A 14,988-nucleotide genomic window follows, 5' to 3' on the forward strand; every position below is an offset into this window, starting at 1 on the left:
GATGATTATAAATGAACAACAGAGTGTAAATTGGAGTCCACAGATTGGTGCAGGGCAGTCTCACCTTCTTCTCTCAGTGCTCGCAGTTCTGCTCTCATTTTCTGCAGAGCATCTTCTAACTCTGTGCAACGAGAACGTTCTTTGTCTAGAGCTGCCTTCATGTCGCTGTACTGCAGAGGCACCGGCTGGATGGCAGGCACAGGGGAAGCCTGGCCTTGAGTCTGAGTCTGACCCTGAGTCTGAGCCTGAGCAGCCATGGCGGCCAACAGGTCCTCCCGACGACGTCCAAAGAGACCCTGAGACACACACAAGCAAACACAAACAGGGAGAAACACAAGAAATGAGCCCATAAATGAACAAAAAGAAATAGAAAGATAAGAAATTATTGTATATCTATATATATCTGTATATCTATATATATATCTATATCTATATCTATATCTATATATGTAGAGAGAGAGAGAGAGATATTTAATCCCATCTGACCTTTTTCTTCTTGGAGCCACCGTGTGCCTGGGCCTGGAGGAAGTCTATGAGCTTAGTCTGCTGGGTAATGGTTCCCTCCATTTTCACCTTCTCATGAGAGTATACAGCCTGCAGGTGGAGCTAAGTGAACATCACTACTGCCATGAATTTCTTCTCAAGTACTTCATTTCATACAGAGAGGTTGACAGAGACAGAAAGTAGGGGAGGGAGTTGTGTGCTGTAAAACAAATAGTGTGTGTGCACATACGTGTGGCTCAGAACAGTGGGGGAGAAACAAGACTGAAAATGACACAGTCCAGCAACGTACATGTACCTGCAGTGATTTAAAACTCACATGGTTCCTACATGTGTGGGTTTTTTTCATTTGTCTTTAGTAGGCGTGTGCATGTATGTGTGTAGCAGCACCTGGATGTTCTCCAGCTGGTATTCCAGGTCAGTCCTTTCAGTTTTCAACAGGTCAGTCTGGTCCAAAGCGTCCTGCAGCCCCTGGGTCAGACGAAATATGTGGGTCTTCTGGGCATCCATCTGCTGTTGCAGCTTCTCTTGCTGTGGAGGTAAAGCACCTTTACATCACCCTCTGAATGTCTTTACTAAGCCACACACACTTCTTACAACTGATTGCTTTTACTGATTGCTATACCTTTCAGCGTGGTTTCATACAGAAAGGTTTATTATTATTACTGCTAAGAATTTCTGAAAAATAGAACCGATTTATTTTCCGGTTTTGACCATATGTCTGTAATAAAAGTGTAATAAAATGATCAGATCAGTGGCTCTGTGAAAATAATGAAACACTGTGCCTCTTCCAGCAGCCTCTGCTTCAGCTCTCTCTCACTCTCCAGTTTTTGCTGCAAACTGCGGGCATTCATCTCCAGCATGGCATGCTTCTTCTCCAGATCGTTCAGCTGAGGAATGAAAAGGAAGAGTTTGCCGCGACATCTGCTAACTACACAAAACTTAACAGATGTTATTCAGGAGTGTGAAAATGCGTACAGTGTCTGCAAGGCTCTCGGCTTTGAGTTTCTGGTCTTTGAGGGCCTGCTGCAGGGCCAGGATCTCAGCTTTGTGCTCTTTAACTGCCTGTTCCACAGCCTGCCGAGACTCGGTGCTGCGCTGCTCTGCACGGAGCCTAGATCGGAGAAAAGTTAGTGCCAGTTATTTTTCAGCCTTCGAGTGCGTGCTCTTCAAGTTCATCTATTATGTGTTTACAGGCTCTTTGAAACAAACTGACTAAAGTATTTCGTAATGTTCATATTGCTGTTTCACTCATTGGTTTGTTTGGGGTAAAGTCGCGTGGTTCTGGATAGAGGAAAACACACCACTAAAAATGTAATTTCAGTTTTTGAATGCTTTAAAGTTTACCTAATTTTCTTCACTTTCCACTGTTCCAGGCAACTCAGAAAATCATTTCATATTTTACCTAGAATTCCTGCTTTGACAGACCCTAGACAATACGGCAAAGCCTGTCGAATCCAGTGCGTGTAGGCGAAGGGAGCTTTATCCAACACTGATAGCAAGAGAAACATTGAGAGCAAAAATAGTTTTCTCTGCTGATGAAATAAGAAACTCATAAGCCTCCTTAAAGGTCTTGTGGCAAGATTACATAACTGGACTATTGCAATGTGCAGAAATAAATATACTAACGTTTCTTTGAGGCAACTATAGGTGCACTGAATATAAGTTAATGTGCTGTAGACTGTTTTCATAGTAGCAAGAAAATTACAAGCAAAATAGAAACAGAACATTGAGGAAAACATTTTGGCTATTTAGGATTCATTAGTTAACACCCACAGTTACAGTGATACATCTTGTGGTGGTCACCTATTCTGTTTTTCAGTGTCTAAGAGTCTCTGGATCTCTCTGGTCCTCCGCTCAGCCTGGTTCTTCTCCTCCTCCAGTGTTGCCCTCCAGGCATCCCACTGTCTCTCCTTCTCCAGCAGTTCATCATTCATAGTCTCCAGCTCCATGACCTGTTCCTCCAGCATGGTACACGTGGTCTTCAGAGTCTCAAGATTCTGGTGAACAGATGAGAATGTTTCAGACTGTTTTTGATCTGTTTGAGGTCGTCAAGAGGGCACATCTTTAAAATGTTCAGCCCAGGCACACAGTTCTGTTTTTTCGAAACCAGAAGCCACGCCCACCCACTGTTCAACCCTTCTGTTTACAAGAGGCTGCCAATCACAAGAAAGTTGACAAGAGTCAAAATGGCTTGTTTAAGAATTAATCAATTAACAGAGTGGATGCACCAAGACTCAGTTTAAGATAAATAAAAATTGTTTAACCTGTAGGACTGTGGGAAAGCAACTCTAGTAAGAATGCTTTATTTACTATGGGGAAAAAAAGCTATCCAATCCTACCTGGAGAAAGTAATTGCCCCTCCCTGTTAAATCATGAATTAACTGTGACTAATCACATCTGTTGGACAGCTGCATTCAATTTCACTGGCCCCACCCAGGTCTGATTACTGCCAGAGCTGTTGAATCAAGAAATCACTTAAAGTCAAACAAAGTAACTGAAATCTGTCAGCTTAGAAAGGTTTACGAAGCCTTTCTAATGCTTTAGGACTCCAGTGAACCACTGTGAGAGCGATTCTCATCCAGGAGGTCACAAAAGATCCAAACACCATAGCTAAAGAACAGCAGGTCTCACTCGCTTCAGTTAAGGTTCAGCAAAGTATGCATGGGAGCGTTCCACAGAGAAAACCACTTCTGACCAAACAGGACACAAACGCTCGTCTCACATTTGCCAAAAACATGTGATGATCTCTAAAACCTTTGGACTTATGAGACAAAAGTTGATGTTTTTAGGAAGGTTTGACTCTGGCATAAAAATAACAGAGCATTTCACAGAACATCACTCCTACACTACCTCCTGGTGGTGGTAGCGTGATAGTCTGGGGCTGTTTTGCTGCTTTAGGACCTGTACGGTTGTAATTAAATACTCCATCCAGGTCTGTATTCAATTACAGTAAAGAGCAGAAGCATGAATGCTGCTCTCTACCATAAAAGTCTTATGGAGAATGAATGGCCATCAGTTCACGCTCTGAACCTCAAGCACACTTGGTTCACATAGCAGGACAATGATCCGAAGCACACCAGCAAGTCCACCTACTGAATGACTCAAAACCCAAAACTAAATGAAGGCTTTAGATTGGCCTAATCAAAGTCCAGACATTAACCCTCTCGAGGCAGGCGTTGCCGATTTGCAACAGTTAAAAACTAACAACCTGATTACCCCACATACATATTTTATGTGTTTTTTTTTACTCAGAAGTACCACTGCAGGACTTGGTTGTGCATTAGCAACAAAAAGTTTAATTTGAGCCTGAGAGGGTTAATCAGATTGACATCATTTAGGGCGATCTTAAACAGGTGTAGGTGCACCAACGGTATCAATTGGAAAATCGTAATTTGCCTTGTTCTTGAGTTATCATATTCACAAACGTGGGTATCACGTCACCCATCGGGCACTGGGTATCAAAAACTGTTTGATGATCTGAAAAATGTAGGTGTAACAAATATGCAAAAAACTAAGAAGTCAAAAAGTAAAAATGTTTTCATGGCATTGTCAGTCACAATCTGTTAAAAAGAAACCACAATGCTAGAGCCAGGGGCTCACAAACTGTTTAAATAATATACATGAAGTCTGACAACTAACGTTCCATGTAAATGACTATTTGAACCTGGAGTTATTTTCATGCCTCGGAATGTTTTCATATATTTTTCACCAGGCCTACACAAAGCTCCATGTTTAATGTCTTACAACAGACTCCTTTAGACAAAGCATGGGGAGACAAATATAGCCTCTGCCGGTGCTGCAGCAACACCACGGCCCTCTGAAGTCCAATGCTTCCACAGCTGACACGACCTGGGAGTGATGGGGATGACACATCCCTCCCACACACCACCCCATCCCTCGTCTATGACTTCCATCGGTGGTTACACAACCAGCAGGACTGAGAGCGCTACTGGACACCCACACACAAATCCTCCCACAGGGGCAACACACCATCACACAGCCTCCTCTCTCCCTCTCTTTCTCTCCATCTCTCATTCTCACTGCGTTGAGAATACGACGCATAACAATAATAAAATTATTCCAGTGTTTCGGCTGCCTGATTTACACTTGGCACTCTCGGAGCTGGGAGAGATGTCTAGGTCACCTGTCACAGGTGTTGTGGAGATATCAAATAATGTGAGCGTAAGTGAAAAGCTCCTGTCTGACTGTGAGTGGGAAGTGGGCAGGGTGAAGAAACTTGAATAAGAGGAAGGAATACAAGTGTTTTAGAAAACAGAAAATGATGTTTTCTCACAGACTTCAACTGTCATGCAGAAACAACTGCCACACAAAAGCGGTGGCATGTTGGCGGAGTGGTAAGCACTGTGACTCTAAATGCTGGGTTCAGATGTCAACTCTTTATGTGTTTATTTGCTGAATGACTGGCCGCCCGTGCAAAATGATATCGAGAATGAATGCAGACTTCACACTTTATCTGAGTTTTGCTTGTGTTTTTCTTTCTCGCTTATCTGATTCGTGCTCTTGCTTTGCAGTAAAATCTATTTTTATTTCACATCTGGTTGTCATGTTATTGTTGTGTAGTGTTCCCTGTGCTTAATACAGTGTTCCTGTCTGTACATGTAGTTTTGCTTGCTGCTCTTCATCTGATGCTCACGCCTTCTCTGACAGACTTCCTGTTACTGACCTGAGCTTAGTAAACAGTTATTTGATTTGAACCTGCCTAACTTTTTCTTTTGAGCAGGAAATTCAGTGTCAGAAGCTAATAAATCTGCTGGTAAGTAATAAAAAATACCAGCTGGATTGTTCCTGCATATAACAATTTTGCCAGCACCAAAGGAAAATCCAGTCTGTGTAAAATGTAAATGAAAACAGCATACTGTGATTTCATTCACAACAGAACACAGAAAATATATCAAATGTTTTAACTGAGATGTATTGCTAGTTCATGAAAGATCATAGCTCATTTTGAATTTGATGGAAACAGCTATTTCAAAGTTGAGATGGGGGCAATAAAACATTGGAAAAAATGCAAGTGGTACTAAAATTAAACATTTTGCAAGTATTTAGGTTAATTAGCAACAGGTCAAAACAAAACTGGGTACGAAAAGATCATCTTAGAGACATCAATCTGCAAAAAGCTATGCAACAATTTCTCCTGAATAATCTGCAGCACATAATATCATCAAAAGATTCTTAGAATATGAAGAAACCTCTGAGGACAAGGGACAAGGCCAAAAGTTAATATTGGATGCCTGCGATCTCTGGGCCCTCACAAGAAACAGCATTAGGGGAGGCTGTAGCTCGGGGAGTAGAGCAGATCACCTACCAAACAGAAGGTTGGTGATATCGTCGTGTTGGTGTTGTTCCCACATCATCATAATAAATGTTGTTCCAGGTTCAACACTGCAAGTGACCAATCACATTGTTTGACGTCATACTTTTGCAAGCTAAGCGATTCATTCATTTATGAAATTCCAATGTTGCAAGGACAATATGTATAATGCTTACCGTTTATTAAAGAACAGTATGAAGTGCAAAGAATTCAAATTGCTGGATCGGCGGACGGAGGCGGTTTCTCGCAAGTTAAGTAGATTTTTTGTTTAATGCGTTTTTTTCCGAAGTCACAAACGTATGATGTCACAACAATGTGATTGGTCACTTGCAATGTTGAACCTGGAACAACATTTATTATGATGATGTGGGAAGAACACCAACACGAGGATATCAGATCGTGCGTCTGGCACATATCCTTGGGCAATATACTAACCCCATGTTGCTCTCAGATGCGTCCATCAGAATATAAATGTATGTGAACGTTAGATAGGAAGCTTCCTTATGGAAGTGCTCAGATTGAGTAGAAAAGTGCTATATAAGAATGAGTCCATTTACCATTAAAAAAAGACATGATTCTGAAACACTTCCACAAATGTTCTCCTTTCTGGTCCAAAGCTCATTTAAAATAGACTGAGGCAAAGTGAAAAGCTGTTCTGTGGTGAGACAAACCCAACTTTTAAATTCTTTTTGGAAAATATGGACGCCACATCAACTAGATTTAAGAGGAGAGGGACCATTCAGCTTATTATGGGGGGCATCACTGCCTATGTCTTTGGACATCTGGAAAGGCACCATCAGTGCTAAAAGCTGAATACAGGCTTGAAAAGATTTGGGGCTCAAGAAACAAACAACACAACAAAGTAGGCCCAGGACCGCTGAGCAAAGGATCCTACATCACACAACAGTTGGATGAGTTTCCTCATTCAAAAGTCCAGCAGCTGCTCGCAGTGATTTACAGGCTAATGTTAAAAGAAGAGGGAATGCCACACAGTGATAAACATGCCTCCTGACCCAGTGTTTACATATGCATTCTGCTATCAAATTCATAATGAGTGATTATTTTTCTTAAAATGTAAAATTTTCTCATTTTAAACCATTTCTTTATTCCTATGTTCCAACTGTGAATGAAATATGTGTTTATGAGAATTGCAAATCGTTGCATTTTTATTCAGATTTTACACCTGAAACCCTAACAAGAGATTCAACAAGCCTCTTGAATCTGATTAAAACATCTCTCTGGGCTAATAGTAGAGGTTCAGTGTGCTTTCTGGTAACTAAGTTTCTGTTTTTATTCAGGGTTCACAAACCCATCTGCATTTTAGGACTGTACACCAGCATCAGAAGTCAGCACCTGTTTCTGGTTGTTAAGGTGCATTTCACGGTCAGCCACCTCCCGACGCAGCCTGTCCACATCCTGGCTGAGCTGCAGTCGATCTTCTCTCTCATCAGAGGCTTCATCCAGCTGCTTGGACAGGTAGAAGTTCTGACGGTTAAGCTCTGCATTCTCCTGAGTCAATGTTGTCAGCTGCTCCTCCAGGTCTGTGATCACCTACAGAGTAAAGGGAACATTCATATTTCACATTTAAATGGCTGAATACATACACAGTATCCATCTGCAACTAAAATGTACCCCTGTAATGTGACACTTTACACAGTGTTTTTGTTGCTCCAAAGGCAGTGTGTACCTACACTGTAAAAGCAGAATTCCTGGATTTTCGAGAAAAGTAATAAAAATGTTAATTTTACAATTCGCACATAAGAAAAAGTTTTGGTGCTGTTGTGCATATAATGCTCAGATCGTTGCTCCTCCACAATAACAGCTGACCTAACGCCCCACACAATCTCAACTCTACTGCTGCATGATTACATGATGCAGATATCTGGGTTAGTGATGTAATGCAGTAATCATTTTTCTATGCTGCTGTTTCAACCCAAGTAGCATTCAGAATGAGAATAATCATTTCATCAGCATCGGTCTGTTCCTTTAATCAGCCATGACTACAGTGCACACTGTAAAGAGATGAGGGTTATACGAGGCTGTCTGTTAAAAGCCCCTTATTCTCAGCTCTTGTGGGAACAAGGGGACCACACAGAATTTCGAGGTGGCAGGGGGGAAGAGGCAAAGCTTTTAAGTACATAAATTAGCTGCCTGTTCTGTACTGACTCAGTGCTTCTGCTCCCTTTCGGCAGGGGACTGACAGCAGCGACTAAATTCTTAAGGCAAGGCTAGAAGTCAACAGTGGAATGAGTGCAGCGGTGATCTGGCAATTTATTCCAATCATCTGTCAACCAAATCTATAGAGCAACTTAAACAGCTAAGGTAAATCACATCTAGATCTGCATCCTCAACGCTGCTGAATACAAACTGCTCAGTGCTGTTTGTGAAATCTGTGGCTGTCACACACTTTCACTGATTAAAATTAACATATCATTTACTGTTTACCTCTGCTACAAAACACAGAGGAGGATCTTTCTTTCAGTGAGCAGTGTGAATGCTATAGAGTGTAAATGCAACGCTGATATGGAAATTCTGTGGCGGGAGTTGAAAGTCCGTGTTGCTCGGCGACAGCCCCAAAACATCACTGCTCTCGAGAAGATCTGCATGGAGGAATGGGCCAAAATACCAGCTACTGTGTGTGCAAACCTGGTAAAGACCTATAGTAAATGTTTGACCTCTGTTATTGCCAACAAAGGTTATGTTACAAAGTATTGAGTTGTATTTTTGTTATTGACCAAATACTTATTTTCCACCCTGATTTACGAATAAATTCTTTACAAATCCTACCATGTGGATTCATGGATTTTTTTTTCACATTCTGTCTCTCACAGTTGAAGTGTACCTCTGGTGCAAATTACTGACCTCTGTCATCATTTTAGGTGGGGGAACTTACACAATCGGTGGCTGACTAAATACTTTTTTGCCCCACTGTATATAACTACATCCAATGAATTTGCAGTCTTTATCAGTTTTAAACATTGCCCACAGCAGTCTAACACACCCATGATGGCTTCAGCTATAATCCTATAATATACAATTGATTAACTACAATGTTAAAAAAGTGAAGATATGCTATGAACCTCAATGAATACAGATTTTTTAAAAAGATCATAAAGCAGTGAAAACATCATGAGCTCCCACATCCGGTGACTAGTCGCCACAATGCTCTCATAATACAAAACGCACACCATAATGCATTAATAATTTCCGGGAGACCTCACTAAATTAAATGACACTTTGGCTCACAGTTGTCCAGATATCCTGTTCTCCTCCAAAATGCTCCACAGACTAATGGTTAAACCAACACTGCAAGTCAGCAGGGCAAAAAATAGAGTGGCATTTCAAGCTCTGCTTGTTGCTGAATTTGGCTGTGCTTGCCTGACTACTGGCCAGCTAAATCTATGGTTGTCACTTTCTGAACAGTTTGTGAGTGGGAGGATCTCAAAAATAGGGCAATGGGATAAAGGAAGACTGTGACGGTTTTGGTATTTATTCAAGCTACATAAACTTGACGGCACCTAAATACCTGAAAAATGACAACATAATTTCGCAAGGTTAGTCACATGTCACAAGATCCTGTGTTAGTAAACCAAAGAGTTACCAGGAAATGTTCATTCATAACAACGTAAAGCAAATAAATCTAAAAAAATTTGGAGCTCCCAAATAGCAATGATCACCGAATAGAGGGCATTATTTTCTGATTCAGTAGGGCTAACTTTGGTTAGTGGAGGTTCACTTAGTTTCTGTGTTAATGCGCACAATGGTGCCATGAAAGCAACAAACAGTTCTGAGAGTTAGTCTAATATTACTGTAAAAATTGTGTCTGGAATAACAATTCTCACTTTGACCAGAAACATAATGTTTTGAAAACAGGGTGGAGACCTGCTCATATTTAAGGATGCACATTTATGCAGTCAGCTTTACATCTCCATAAAGAGCACCAGCAAGGTAGACAAACGTGATGAAACGGGGAAGGTGTTAAAAGTGACACGGAGTCAAATGATTTTAAATTTTAATTCATCCAAGAGTGACAAAAACACATATGGACTGAAACGAGGCTACTTCTAGTGCGATGATTCAGCTGGTGTTCGGTGCCAGAAGAGCTGTTTATTCCTGTAAAGAGCGAACGACAAAAATAAGGGTGTGAGCAGCTTACCGCGCAGCTGTCTCTCAAGGCATCATATTTGCGTTGTATTTCATCTCTGTGTGCCTAGGAGGAATGACAGGAGAGATGCAGGGACAGATATTACTGCCTACATTACACAACATCAATGAGACAGCATCTTCGCTACTTTTTTCCCTTTCCATTTCTCTTACTCTGAGCACAGTTATCTCCTCCTCGGCCTCTGCAGTGGTCTCCTCCAGCTCGGTCTTAGCCTGCTGCAGCTGGCTTTCCAGGGCATGGCGAGCTGCCTGCAGGTTGCTGATCTGAGATTCACGCTCTTGCAGTGAAAGGGTCAGCTCTGTCACCTGACGTTTAATCTCCAGCTTTTGTTCCTCATGCTCCAGCCCAATCTACAAAAGCAGACAGAAAGACCAGGATCAGGAGGAGGAGGCGATTCATCCCCAGCGCAGTCAGACACATGCTGACATCACCTCGGTGTGAGAGCATTACACCTGACACATGTCTGACTGCCTTCAGTTATTAGGCTTCACTTTTTGTAACATCTGACTTTACAATAGCAAGTGAGACTTTTATGGCCCGGGGAAATTCAAATTACAAGCTACTATGGAGATAAATGGAGTACTACAGAAAATATCCTGTATCCTAAATCCCAAAAAGTTGATTCTGTTCATCTGGACGTATCCTAAATGATGCTACTGGATCCCAAACTCCATATATCATAATATGCACTGCACATCAAATGGTCCCTACCTTTTCAATGTCCAACTTAGCAGCTCTAGTCCATATATTACCATCAAACAACTATTTTATATGCACCACCTGCTTCCCCAAGAGGTCACGATATATATACTACACTATAATTATTTCCTCAATATACACTCGGGGACACAGTTCCACGCAAGTGTGTTTATACTACATGGAGCCAGATCAACACAGATGGAAGAGGTTTACTGCACAGCTTCGTCTATTTAATATTCAAAAATGCCTTTTATGCTTTGATAAAAAAATCTGTGCAGATACTCTATAATATTATTAACTAAGATTACTTCATATGTACAAAATAAAGCATATAAATAAAAGACTCTATGAAGCGGATGGTGCTGTGACAAACAGACAGGGAACAGAGCAAATACAAAGAAAAGTGTTGTCACACAGTTGGAAAATCCACCACCATCTATCAGCAGAGATATCCTGCACCTGTTCTAATGTCTCCTCACCTCTCGGAGCCTGGTTTCCAGCTCCAGCACGCGGCTCTTATTGCTTTGCTCTTGCTGAGTCATTTTCTCTAGATGCTCTTCCAGTTTGGCATTCTGAGCTTCCAGCTTCCCGGCCTGAGACTCCAAGTAGAACTTCTGCTGGCGAAGCTCTGAGATCATCTCCTCTTGGGCTTTCCTGGCAAGACAAAACATCAAAATGTGCAAAAGGTTAAATAGAAGGCCATGTAGCAACGGCAAGGTCAGAATTAAGTACCTTCCAGATATTATTGCGCACAAGCTGCAGCTTCACTCTGCCCTGACACAATAAAAGGACACGCTTACAAGCGTATTTGTATCTATTGTATTATTATTGTATTTTATTGTTATTATGGAGCACAATAACAATGCTTTGTGTTGGGGTACTTACATGTTTTTCTGGGTATAGATACTGCTGTTAGCTGCTAGTTTGTTGGCCTCAGATAGTTCAGCAATTCTCTGCTCCAGACTGTTCATCTTTGAGTCCATTGCATTTATTGTCTGAAAAGAAAATGTGTAAGCTATAACATACGCTTAACAAACATTTAGTTTGGTCTTCCTGGGATCGGATTAAGGGTGATTTTTGTGCTTTTTAATTATACAATCATTATTCCAAACATGGAATCTATGTCATTGTGATAAATAATAAAATACGCCTGAAATAGTGCTCCCAAGCTGGTCAGTTCTTACCGCCTTCTGTTCACTGATGATGCTGCACTTCTCCCGCACCTCCTCCTCATATTTGCTCTGACTGGACTCCAGCATCTCCTTATCGGCCATGTCCGCCTTCATCTGGGCCTCTAGCACCTGCTCAATGCCAGGCAACCCACAGACCCATAGCCGGGATATCACTTAACAGGGTAAAATATGAATTTGAATATGACATATTGCTGCTCTTCCCAGCACCCCGGCTAAGGCACGACCACTAGACAGAGCACTTCCAGCAAGTTTATCAGGACATTTCTGCATGGTGTTTTACATCAAACCAATGGGTCTGCGTATATGATTGTGTGTACATATTTATAAATCGAACCTTTATCTTGTCTTCGTAGAGCTTCTCTTTCTGTTTCAGGTGAGTCTCCAGGCGCTGGGCTGTGGTTTGAGTCTCTCGCAAATTCTCCTCCAGCTCCTACACAAAATACAAATAGGTCACTTGCTTCATGTTGACATCAGCAGCCATGCTCGCAAACACTAAAGTAGCCATCATTTCTGGCATAAAGGTAATGCATAAAGCATTTCATCACAAAACACAACTCATACATTTGTTAGAGGCAGTGCAAAGGACTTCAAAATCACTAACACCTAATCACAATAAGCGATGGTTCCTGCTGCTCACCAGCAGGTTTTGAGAGCTTTGAGATATAATTATAACAATTGTTTATTTAGCTCTGCTCTGGTTGATTGTGGTCTCTGGTAGTCAGCGAGAGATTCAAACACCAACACACAGGTGTTTTTTAATCCCTCATACAATATAGGAGAAAGATTAGTATTAAATGCAATGATTACAGTGTAAAATTTCCTTGTCTTTGTTACTATGGATGTAGAGGAGCTCAGGTAACACAAAGTCATTTATATCAATGATTCCAGCGTCAGCTCCTCTCTTTTTTGGGCTTTATTAATAGCACAGATTTTGGCTGAGAGGCAGCAGGGAATGCACAGGTGGACCTCACACACACTGCTGCAAAAGGTCAATTTCTATGACTTCTTTTTAATCAAAAGTAAATGGAGAAGCTTTGTTACTCTCTCAGAGTTTTAAAAGGGACTTCTTTTATTATTGATTGTCACAAGCAGACACGGGAACCAGAACGTTTTCACAACAAAACATGCCCATAATTTAGTGCCTTATAGATCTAGCCTTAGCAGCAATAACTTGAAATAATCACTTTTTGTATGTCTTTCAGATCATTGTGGTTGAATTTTGGCCCACTCTTCCTTACGGCGTTGCTCTCTTGAGGTATAACATTTCAATCAGATTGATCATGACTAGATCATTACTAAACCTTGACTGTTTTTTTCAGCCTCTCTCTTAGAAATTTGCTGATGTGTTTGGCGTCATTGTCCTGTTACATGAACAAGTTTTGGTCAACGGGTGGCTGTAGCTCAGGAGGTGGAGCAGGTCGTCTACTAATGGGAAGGTTGGTGTATTGATCAATGGCTGCTTCCGTCTGCATCTCCAATATCCTTGGGAAGATACTAACCTCAAGTTGGTCTCCAATGCATCCACTGGCGTGTGAATGTCAGTTAGAAAGACAGAAACTATTTAAGTGCTTGTGTGAATGGGTGAATGAGTTAAAGCACTTTGAGCACTCAGGTAGAGTAGAAAAGCCAGTCCAGTTACCATTTACCTAGCTTCAGAGAAATGGGCTCACATTCAAATCTAGAATAATTTGGCACACAGAGTTCTTGGTCTGCATTGTAAGTGCAAAGCAAGCCCAAATCATCACTGCTCACCGCCGTGCTCGACAGCTGGTATACGGTGTTTGTCCTGATATGCCGTGTTTGGTTTTTGCCAAACGTGGTGTCGAGCATCATGGCCAAACGTCATCTTTGGTCTCATCTGCCCAAAGTACATTGTTTCAGCTGTCTTGTGGTTTCTCCAGCTGCAACACTCCCTATGTGATCAGTCTTTTTTCAAATTGTGCTGTCAGCTTTTTGTTTTGTTTTTTTCCTGAGCACTGCACAGTCTGATTTCAGGTGAATCTGCAGTGCACAATATATGAATTTTACGTAATATTCACACTCAGGGGACTGTTATGGCATTGTGACAATAAACACATGAATCATCCAGATCAGCAACATGGCAAAAAACTGCTTTTATGGAGGTGCTCACACTTCCTGATCATCACTTAATGTTAATGATGCGTTTGGTTATCAGCAAATGCACTCACCCTGTTAATTCATATGAATAGTACGAGGTGTTCTTAGTTTTTCACGGGACACCAAATAGTCTTGTAAAACCTTTTTTTTTTCAGATGGCTGCATGTATTTTGTGCTTGCTCATATTAATTTCCCTATAATCGTTGTGAGTCAAAAGCTCAGGATTCACAGTCCTCTAAACTGTCTGTTTGAAACGGTTTTGTCAGCTCTGAGTGGATATGCTTAATACTTTCATCTCAGGCACACAGTTCAGACGCTGATAATGCAGAAAACAATGGAAATAAAGGAGTAATTTCTCATAACAGGTGCAACAAAACTATTGGAAAAGTTAGAGAGAGATCTGATCACACACAGTCTGAGCGCTGGCCTGGTTGTATCACAGCTGTAAGGCAATTAAAATACAAAATGTGGAGTGTCTGAGCACTGCATATGTAAAAATATTAGATGTAAATTTGCATTTCTTTTGCAATGATGACAATGAGTTCTGTTTATTTCACACCTCCTTCTTCATTTTGCTCTGCTTGAAAGATGAAAGGTGGGTTACCAGAATCTTATCTGCCATCTGCTGAATCTGCTGGCCCTTGCTCTGGATTTCATCCTTCAGTTTGGCCTCCCGGCGCTCAACAATCTCGAGCCTCTTCACCTGGTTCTCAAGAGTCTTCCTGCCATCCTGGATAACACAAAACAAGCAAAAGTTATGCACAAAACGTAGCGATGATTTTTTCAAATTCATCCACAAGTCAAAAGAATTAATGCTCTAAAACAGTGCTTTTTTTGCTATCTAGACATAACACACAATTATAAGAACAGCAATTAACTTTAAATTTCCACTTCAAGGAAGAACTGGCGACATACTGTAATGGTCACACCCAGTTGGCTTGTTAGGGATGCATCTCTGCTGTGTTTATATCTCATTA

General features: G+C 41.3%; 1 protein-coding gene across 1 annotated transcript in view; it reads right to left on the reverse strand.

Moving 5' to 3' along the window:
• The window catches only part of citb (citron rho-interacting serine/threonine kinase b), a 48,832-nt gene that overhangs the window by 17,986 nt on the left and 15,858 nt on the right, over window positions 1–14,988 (reverse strand). Inside the window, 14 exon segments of the mRNA XM_085424848.1 lie at window positions 65–296; window positions 487–606; window positions 892–1,032; window positions 1,287–1,391; window positions 1,480–1,615; window positions 2,308–2,501; window positions 7,190–7,387; window positions 9,993–10,046; window positions 10,154–10,351; window positions 11,180–11,354; window positions 11,586–11,695; window positions 11,885–12,001; window positions 12,228–12,323; window positions 14,616–14,741. Of these exon segments, the coding sequence (XP_085280974.1) occupies window positions 65–296; window positions 487–606; window positions 892–1,032; window positions 1,287–1,391; window positions 1,480–1,615; window positions 2,308–2,501; window positions 7,190–7,387; window positions 9,993–10,046; window positions 10,154–10,351; window positions 11,180–11,354; window positions 11,586–11,695; window positions 11,885–12,001; window positions 12,228–12,323; window positions 14,616–14,741 (2,002 nt within the window).

This window comes from Rhamphochromis longiceps, linkage group LG12 (genome assembly GCF_057381845.1).
Source record: "Rhamphochromis longiceps isolate RC_006_pf linkage group LG12, R_longiceps_female_GT1.1, whole genome shotgun sequence".
Lineage (NCBI taxonomy): Eukaryota > Metazoa > Chordata > Actinopteri > Cichliformes > Cichlidae > Rhamphochromis > Rhamphochromis longiceps.